General features: G+C 48.2%; 1 protein-coding gene across 6 annotated transcripts in view; it reads right to left on the reverse strand.

Moving 5' to 3' along the window:
* The window catches only part of EBF3 (EBF transcription factor 3), a 117,721-nt gene extending 108,094 nt beyond the window's left edge, over positions 1-9,627 (reverse strand). For all 6 annotated transcript variants that reach the window (XM_004438866.3, XM_004438865.3, XM_014794097.2 and 3 more), the window contains exons 1-6: positions 9,468-9,627; positions 9,200-9,356; positions 8,769-8,832; positions 8,020-8,075; positions 4,951-5,024; positions 3,256-3,324 (exon numbers count right to left, since the gene is read on the reverse strand). In XM_004438866.3, coding sequence (XP_004438923.1) covers positions 3,256-3,324; positions 4,951-5,024; positions 8,020-8,075; positions 8,769-8,832; positions 9,200-9,356; positions 9,468-9,601 — 554 coding nt within the window. In that variant the 5' untranslated portion in view covers positions 9,602-9,627. The remainder of the gene's footprint in view (positions 1-3,255; positions 3,325-4,950; positions 5,025-8,019; positions 8,076-8,768; positions 8,833-9,199; positions 9,357-9,467) is intronic.
* Positions 9,628-9,887: the final 260 nt, after the last annotated feature.

Genomic DNA, 9,887 nt, shown 5'->3' on the forward strand with positions numbered 1-9,887 from the left:
CTTTTCAGCAATACCATAAAAAATTATGTGTCTATATGCATGTGTATACACACACACATACATACACACGTATATGTGAGTGTACATACCCATGTACACACGCACACGTGCCTTTTCCCTCCTTGCATCTGGCTCTCTGCGGGTCACTACAATCTACCATAGATGCTTTCTCCTGTAGTATCTCTTTACTGACCATGGTTTTTACTTTATGATGTTATGTTTCTCCTTTACCCCGTAAGTTGTTATATTATTTTAAATACACTGTAGTATAATTATATTTGTGGAGCTATAAAAAAATGGTTTCTCTAGCATTATTTTATGAGGAAGAAAACAGTTAACACAAGTGAAACCTTCACAATAAATTAAAAGGGTTCCGTAATGCGAAACATTCTCACTTTTCCCCTCTTTTTTACTCTGAAGGGTCTCCCATGCTGTTCACAAGTAGTTAATGCTTCTGAAAGATAACTAAACTAAATTGTGTAATTAATTGATTGAAGGCGTCAGAGTCTATAGAATGCGATTTCCCTGCCAGAGCGGAGAGCCTACTCCTCTGTTCTCATAACACAGAAAAGCAGTCTCGGCGTGCCGGAAGAGGCTCGGCAGTGGGATAGAACAAATGTGGGCCCATTGATCTCAATTCAGGTTGGAATTATTGGTTTATATCCTCAGGACAAATATGCCTTATCTGGTCAGAACCTGTTAAACGTATCCAAAGGCCACGAGGAGCCAGCAAAGCACACTGTATATAATTCTTTTTTAAGCCAACTAACCAAGTGATGACATTGCTGATGGGGACCTGTAGACTGACTCACCAACGTGATGGGATATTTTATTCTGCAATACTCAAGAGGAAACACCGGCTAGAAGCTCAACATAAGCAACTAATTTTAGGAGGCAACACACACCCCACAGAAAGCATTATCATTATGAAATTGAAACACATCTCAGTTGCAAAAGACTGCAACCCTCTAAAGATATTCCCCTCCTACAGGTATTTTTCTTTCTCTGATTAACACAACTTGCCCTCGTGGACACTCAATCCTTCATTTTTCCCGCTACAAATACGCCTGAAACTGGAGATTGTGCCAATACTGCAACCACCTCACAAGGATTTACATCAAGCAACACAATGCGAACAGTATTTTGTCATCGTAAGTGACAGCTCTCTTAAGCATGCTAAAAATGTACATTCTATTTGTCATTACATAAAACTATCCTTACCTTAAAATCCCTAACATGGAAGTGATTAAAATTCCTATAAAATTGTCATATCTTTGAATTTAGAAGCAGAGCAGATTTTTCATCAATAATTAAGACCTCCAAAGCATTTATGCCGGGTCTTGGAGCTGCAATCCTCCTTATTCAAATAAACTTGGTAAACCCATTAACCAAATGTTTTTACATTTTTCCCCTCCTCTCATGCTTCTAGAATATCAAATGATTGCACACTTCTCTTAGGTTAGAGAGGCGTCAACAATCTTAGCACATATTTCAATTAACCAAATGTAAGAGAGCAAGCACTCAGAGAAGAAGTAAAGAACACATTTCTGCACATTTAGGGAAGCTATTTCCCACTGTGTGAATAAAACTGAGTATTAAAAGTTATTCAGTATCAATAGTCAATAAGTGATCGAATGTTAGACACCCCAAAGTGATTCTGAAGGGAAAACACAGCACCCAAATGTTTGCTGAATCAACACGGTTACTTCATTATTGTGCCATGTCAAAACCCCACAATTTGAAAACAAGTCATCTTTTTTAAATTTATAAATATCACAAATTGAAAACAACTCAAAAGATGAAACACTTCACAAGCCCATATTACAAGCAAACATGCTCTGCCTTTTCAAGCATCTTACACTCAGACAAGATTCCAATAGCTGCTCAAACACTTTCAGCCGATCAAAAAATAAAATAAATTCAGTTACAACAATCCAATGCTGTATGATTTCCATAGCCACAACACTAAAGACAAATATAATTATATTGATTCCGTAGTTCGAGTTCTATAAAGTGTTGAACTTGTTCTCAATTGCCTGAGTGACGGCCACAACTGGTCAACCCTATTTGATTACTAATAAGAGAGCTGTCCCTTCTGTCAGATACCGAACATTCTCCACTAAGCAAACAGCTATTCCAGCTAGTTAAACATTAGCATTGCTCTCCACTGGTGGCGCATATTTCTTTAGGCTTAACTCATAGAGTTTTCCGGGTTTAATTTTTCAGACACTGGACAGCAAAGTTCATGATCAAAAGATAACTTTGTAATGAAAGCTACTGAAATTCAACCCCTCTTCAAAACAGTCTAAACCTCTGCTTCACAAAACTGGTGTCATGTGTACACGTCTAACATTTATTCGATTTGGCTACCAATTTCAAAATCTTCAGTCAATCACACACTGGGCGTTTTGCTGTTACCCATTGTTGGGAAGCAAGAAATCCTCCTCTCCTCCAGGTCACCAAAACCCAGTGATTTGAGTGCACGTTGGGAGAGGAGGGTGGTACTGTTTTTGTTGTTTCAACGAAAGCAATGCCAAATGCACATTAGCACTATTAGGACTAATGATTAGTATCTTAAAAGGAATGCAACACTGCCCAAGGAATATGATGAATAGCGAGATGAAGAGCAGCAAATGTAAAGAATGCATACAGCTAATCTAGTTATGGAAATTAATGTTGGAAAATGTAACCAGCATGTGTAATTAGTTTCAATTATAACAACTTTGGTTTGTTAGTTACATATTTGCTACTTGACATAAAACGACAGCCACAATTGGAAAAAAATTAGGAGACATTTTGCAACTAATTGAGAGCAGATTAAATTCATTCTAACACTGGGCAACAATTACAACAGCACCACCACCCAAGTCTCAACTTCAGCTATCATCCGAGATAAAAATAATGCAAAAATGAAATACTTGTTAACAAATTAGCAAAAAGCATTTTATGACATATCTCTGGGTTTAAAGCCAGAAACTCTCTAGGCATAAAGTGCTCCTCACAGTGAGAGCAGTGGCAGATGAAACTGCTTCCCCTGACAACTCGCAAGCAATTACTGAATCCCCACAGAGCGAGCCACCAGGTTTCCAAGTCAACCCACCTGTGCATGATAACACACGCGGACAACAAATGGTGCAACGCACAAGATGAGCTCAACACCAGACTCAAAAATACGGAGCAACTGGAAACCAAGCAAGGCAAAGGGTTTTGCCGTTGCTGCGGTTTTATTTTCAAAAATAAAGAAGTCATCCTTACCTGTCAATGATTACAGGGTCTGAGGGTGTTTCATTTCTATTGCCACAACTTTTCTTGTCACAGCACCGGCTGTGGAATAATTGTAAACAGTGGTTTTAATATGCATTTCATCCTTTTATGCCTGACTTGCAATTTTTTTTTTTTTTTTAAGTCTGACAGTAAAGCAGTTGGAGTCAAGAAAATAAGTTATCCTACCAAGGCAGTTTGGCAAATTTAAACCCAGTGAGTTCACGTGCTCTGCACTGCAGCTAAACTTATGATGTAACTTTCTACAGGAAGGAGCAAAGTTGAACAGATCTGTTAATACCAGAGAGGTAACAGAGCCACTATATAAATTGTGATGCTAAAATATGGAAAACATGTCGGTGTTTGTCTTTGCAATGAACTGAGGAGAAGGGGAGGCAGGAGGCTTGGGAATAACTTTTCACAGCTTCAGCTTTTGTTTACCTCGAATTGTCAAGCTGTTATTTCTGGAAAAGATGCAAGATGCCACCTTCGACCAATATTTCTTTTGGGCATTTATTAATTATAACCACAAAAGCATGCATCAATCTATCAGAAACTTCTATTGTTCCTTCTTTAAGCCTACCTTAACTCCGTTATTGAAACTTTAATTAAAGCAGAAATGAAACAAAAATGTTATGCTTCTTGCATTTTAAAAAAGCATACTTGTATAATGGTTACATGTCTAAATTAGCTAAATTAACACCATATGGTAGGCAAAGTATATAAAGCCTTTTAAAGCTGACAGCTAAAGTGATTAAAGAAAGTCTACAGTCTTCCACTTAGAGCTTAAATCACATCTGTGCGCTTTCTATGTTAATTGCAGTACATGCAGAAGTGGATAATAAAGAAATTCCACTTTATTGGTTGTAATTTATATTTATTACCTGATATGAGAAAAAGTCAGCTTTTGTATATTAGTGCTGTAACAATATGTCTGCTCAGAAATGGCATTTAGGCAATAGGCATCGTAGCCAGGCAGAGTCTGCCCCTCAGAGTCTGCGGCCTGCTACTGTAGCCCGGAAGCCTGCAAAGCACATCCTTATTCCTCGCGACTATATTTCACACGCCGCACATACAAAGTCAATGATGCATTTTTATTCGCCATGTAGGGGTGAAACTCTTGTGGTAGTTAGAAAAAAACAGGTGGGAAATTGCTCTTCTGACAGAGATCTCCAGTAACGTGCACGCTATCTAACAACAATATGAACGATGCATCGCTGCTCTGGGGAAGAGGTTAACTGACAGAATCACAATCCAATTCTCACATACACGAGCTCTATAATAAGTACAAAAGAGTTTCCTTTTTATCAATAACAGACAATTGTATATCTCAGGATGCGAGCGCTGGAGAAGGAAGTAGTAAAATGTGATCCAAGTGATCTCTGGCTCCTCCGGCACCGAGGACAGATGCATCACTCAGGACCCGTTTTCATTTTTGACTACATTGCAGCAACACGGCCAACATATTAATCCGCTCTGCTGAGCAGCCGGTCGCGTTGATCGTCATCACTGGGGGGAAAATGAGCCCCGGCTCCTCGGTGGCCGGGCGTGCGGCCGCGGCCCGATTACATTTCAATCGATGCCCTTCCCGAAGTTGGGCGGGGTGGCGGCGCCTGGACGCGGCGGCCTTTGTAGACGCAGCTGGCGCCGAGGCCGCCTGCACCCCCGCCGCCCGCGCCCGCCGCTCACCTGCACATGATCTCGTGGGTCAGCAGCACGCGGCACATCTCCGGGTTCTTGTCCTGGCCCTCGTAGACGATGGCCTGCGCGGGGGACAAGCAGAGGCGGGGGTTACGCGGCGCCGGCGGCTTGGGGGCCCAGTCGCTGCGGGCTTCGCGGGCGGCAGGTGCACGGCGGGCAGGGGGAGACGTCGCGGCCCACCCAGGCCACCCTCCCGGCGGGGTCACCCCAGAGCAGCCTCCTCTCCCGGGCGCCCACCAGGCCTGCGCGGGCCTCTCCGGCCGGGAGGAGGGCGGGGAGGGGGAGGCTGAGGCCCGGCTGCAGGAAGCGAGGGCGCTCTGACACCCACCCGGCCACCCCGGGCTCCTGGCCTCCTCGGCCGCCCACGCCGCCGCCGCCGGGCCGCGTCCTCAGGCCATTGTCTACACCGAGTTCCGACCCGCGTCTTGGAAGAAGCTGATCAGAATGCGCTGCGACTGAAGAAGCAGGGAAGAACCGCCGGGGCAGCAGTTTGTCTCGTGCCTAGGGCCGCGCCCGCCCTGCCCTGCGCACTCCCCGGGCTCGGCAAGTCGGGCGCCTGGCCGTTCCCCGGGTGCCAAACCTGGGTGCCTGCGGTGGGCCGCCCGCCCCGGCCCTGCCGCCGCCCGGAGCCCGCGGGGCCGCCCTGCGCGCCGGGCCACGGCCGGGCTCCGCACGCAGGGGGCGGCCTGGGGCCGGGACGCAGCCGCCGCACGTGGCCGCGCAGGCCGGGGCCTCGCGGGCGGCCCGCAGGAGTGCTCCGGACTCCAGGGCGCCCGGGCCGGCGCGGCCACGTGCTCCTCGCCGGATGATATTTGGAAAGAAAGTGCTAATGGCCAATCTGGTGTTTATTTTGAAACTGCTAACAATGATTTTTCTCGGGTAAAAAGGCAGTGTCTGCGCACACGCTCGGGTGGGTTTTGAGCAGAGGCTCTGCCAGATGGTGCGAAGCCCTAGGTGCGCTCACGACCGCGCTCAGCCGGGCTTCGCCGCCGGGAATCCGAGCCGGGGGCCGCCCGCGCCGCCACCCGCGCCGGCCCCACCGCCGGCCTCGCAAAAAGAGAAAAAAGCGGGGGAAAAGGCCACTGGGGGAGGGCCAGAAGGCGGGGGCCGAGAGCCGCAAGTTCCCGGCAGACAATTCCACAGAAGGGGGAGGGGAGTCCCCTCTCCAGTTCCCGCCCCCCCCCTGAAAATTATCTGGAAATTACTTCTAACCTCCTCGGGCATTTATGACACTTTCCTCCACATCTAAGCGGACAAAGCCCTTTCTCGAGAAAGCCCGGGGCTGCCCTCTGGGAAGAGGGACGGGTCCCCGCGAGCCGCTCTCCCCCAGCCTCCTTCCTGATCCGGCTCGGAACCACAGAAGGGATGGGTGTTACCGCTGGCCAGCAGGCCGCCTGGGGCTGCAGGGCGCGTGGCCGCGGCGGGCACCAGCACTTCTGAGCGCGCGGCTTGTCCTGCGATGGATCCCCGTATTTATATTTGATTTATTTTTTATTTTGTAGCACAAACAGAAATCCATAAACTGTCGGTTCAGCGCCATTGACTCTTTGATCAGTTACTGGGCTATTTCTTTCCTTTTTTCCCCCTCCCCTATCCCCGTCAGTGAGAGGAGATGTAATGCCTTTATATTCAGCTCTGCTTATACTGCAAAGGTACATGGCCAAATGAACAATAAAAGTATAATTAAGACGAAGCCTCCTTTTCTAGGCAACAACAGAAAAACAGAGCTGCCGACACAAACCTCTGCATTAGACTACAGCGACTTGCGAAACATTTAGCTCTTCTATACAAAGGAAATAAAAGCACCCTGTCAATAAGCAGCCCGAGTTCCAGGGGCTTCTCTGAATCCGAGGGAAATAATTACCAAAGGGCACACCAGCTCGGTCTTTGTCAGAAAGACCGTGGTTTACCTGTCAGATCTGTTTTGCTCTAAGAGGAAACCACAGTTTGACCGCTGCAGACAGTAACATCTAACACGCTGGTTGCCTAGGTAAGGACAAACTTTTTAAAGGGGAAGTAAAACCTGAAAACTAATTTCCGTGCAGAGTGGGAAGCATGTGTGCTGGGCTGCAGGAAGCACGGAGTTCTTTTTTACTTGTCTCTCAATTCCTAAAGTTAGCATCAAAAACGAAGACTCTACTTTCATTTCTAAGCGTGAAGCCTAGCTTGGAGTATATTTTAAATCAATCTGTGCCGAGTGGATTTAATTTACACCCAACACTCTATTTTAACAAAATGGGGAAAAAAAATCTTTAAAACTAAACAACATACCACCCAGCCCAAAACCAGCCAGAGACTGCACAATGTCAAAAAGCAACGAAGCCCTCCTCTCACTTAATCACATTACTGATAGCCAATAGTTATCAGAAAAGTTGACCAAGACAGGTTAAATAATTTAATAAGGAACTGCTTGTAATTATGTTATTTACAAGGTATGACAGAGGGTGGGAGAGGAGCAGGAGCCGCTCCCAGAGCAACGCACGGGTTTGGGTGACCCCTGGAGCTTGGAGTTTGAATTATGGAGATGGGGGGCTGAGAGGTGAAGATGGACTAGAGGAGAACAAGGTGACTTTTCACCCCAACACATTTAACTTTTAAATCCAAATAAACGTCTCGTGTTACTAGACCATCACACTGGAAAGGAGAAAAAAATGAACTAATCAAGTCCAACTCAGTGGGCTTTGAAAAGGAGTTAGTTGCCTTTGTTATAGAAAAAAAAAATCGATGAAATGATTCCGAGCAGAGAGAGAAATGTTTAAAAATATACAAGGGGAGCATCTTGAAATTTTTCTGTCAAATATTAATTACCATAATTAATTAAGAATTTGACTCCAATCACAAGCCATTTAATAAAGCATATATGTCCTGTTCTAATGACAACATAAACTATTTTACCAGTCGCTTCATTTATTCCAATAAATGGAATTCTCATTAGCATGTCAAGGAAACTACATGGAAAACAAACACAAGAGATCCACCAGTCAGACCCAGTCTCTGAACCCCAGGACAACCCCAGCTGAGCAGTGGAAACTACTGCAGAGGCTTAAACTTTCTCACCTGTTTGGTCATTGAGTCTATAAGGCGGACGTACAGATCCTGCTCCGTCCTGACTCCTGCAAAAAACAGGGGCAAATTCTCATCAGGATTTTAGCAAGGGCACATGCACAGGAAGCCGGTAACTCGGGACTGCTGCTGCCGTGATGCAGCAAAACTTAGGCATGCCCTTTACAAGGCAAGCAAGAGAACCTCAATCACTTGTGCTTTATTTTCCTTTCTTAATTAAGAAGCTTAAGACTCCTAGAGTTTGCATTGAAAGGTGCAAGAAATATGCGTGGCTGAGAGCAGGCCTGGTTGCTATACCGGGTGGGCCCATGTGGTCATTTATTTTTAGAAAACAGAAAGCAGAAATGGAAACTGAGTGAGAGTCTGAACTCTTTCTAATGTCTCTCGAGGATTTTTTAAAAACTCGTGCACAGGAAGTAAGTTGTGCTCGGCTTACGGAGCTACTCCCATCTCAATAATTAACATTAATTTGCAAAATTGAAAAAAGTCACTTAAAAGTGACGTTCTGCTGGAGCCCATCTATCGATCCCCTTGTTACTTTCTGCTTCAAGCCCCACCGGTTAATCATGTGAAGTGCCATCGACTTATTGATCGTTTGTTTTGTTTTCCTTCTATGCCATGAGAAGATTTCGTGTTTACATCCGTGTCATTTTAATCTCAAAATCTTTATGTCCTTTCACCATCTCGGAAAAGAAGAAGGAGCCCGGGCAGGGGCGGGCAGGCAGCAGGAGGCAGCCACTTACCGTTGCTGTACAATAACTGCAGTTTATAGTGGATGCCGTTGTTGGTTTTCTCGTTGTTGGGCTCCTGAAAGTAACGATAAATAATTGCATTTAGCGTGGTTGGCGTCCGGCGCGGCCACCGCGCTCGGTCCCCCTCCACGACCGAGGCCCCTTGGCCTCACACACGGCAGGATTCCTAGCTCGGAGCCGCGCGGTGATGTCATTTTCCTGCTGGAAGCCCAGCGTTCTCCTCGCCCCGAGTGAGTCCGGGGGCGCAGAGAAGTTGCCCAGCCCTCGGCGGGCCCGGGCGGCCGCACGTGGCGGCGGCGGCTGCGGGGGCGCCTCACGGAGTGGTCCCCGCCGCCGAGGGGGCACTCCGGACTCCGCGCCTGGGCACCGCCTGCCTCCCACTTCTAGAAAGATGGAGGGTGTGACTGTGTGTTTGCACTTACTTTCTCTTTCTCCACAAAGTCCACAAAAGCGGTCCTTTCAATCTCCACCGGCTGCCCCTGCCTGTCGTAGAGCGCCAGCACGAAGTGGAAGAAATTGGATTTCCGGAGGTTGGAAGGCGGCTGCTTCTCGAAGTGCGCCCGCGCCAGCCCCACGCCGCTGCGGGAGGAAAGAGACAGCGGCCCGGTGAGGAGCGCAGCGCCAGCCGGCTGCGAGGACCCGGCGGGGCCGGGGCCAGGGCCGGGGCGCGCGGGGGCGGCCGGTACGTACCTCTGGGCGGCCGTGTTGGCGTCCACCACCCCCGCCGTGTGCATCCACGAGCGCACCGGGTTCATGCCGCTGCCCAGCGGCTCCTCCTTCATGGTCGTCCCCCCGCGCGGAATATTCTCCTGAATCCCAAACATGAAAACTGCTGGCGGCGGCCGCAGCTCCCGGCCGACAGCGCTTCCGCGAGCAGCGGCGCTCGGGGCTCGGCGGCAGGCGGCTGCCCTGGCCGCGCTCGCCCTGCTCGGCGCCTGCGGTCCGGCCCGCCGCCGGCTTCAGCCCGTCCCGGGCAGGCGCGACATACACCAGCGGCCGGGAGCTCCGGACGGCCGGGGGCGCGGAGGCGGCTACACCGGCGGCGGCGGCGCTTCGGAGGAGCAGGACGCGGCGGCCGCGGCGGCGGTTGTTGTTGTTGTTGTTTGCAGG

The sequence above is a fragment of the Ceratotherium simum genome, chromosome 6 (assembly GCF_057802395.1).
Source record: "Ceratotherium simum simum isolate JZ-2026a chromosome 6, ASM5780239v1, whole genome shotgun sequence".
Lineage (NCBI taxonomy): Eukaryota > Metazoa > Chordata > Mammalia > Perissodactyla > Rhinocerotidae > Ceratotherium > Ceratotherium simum.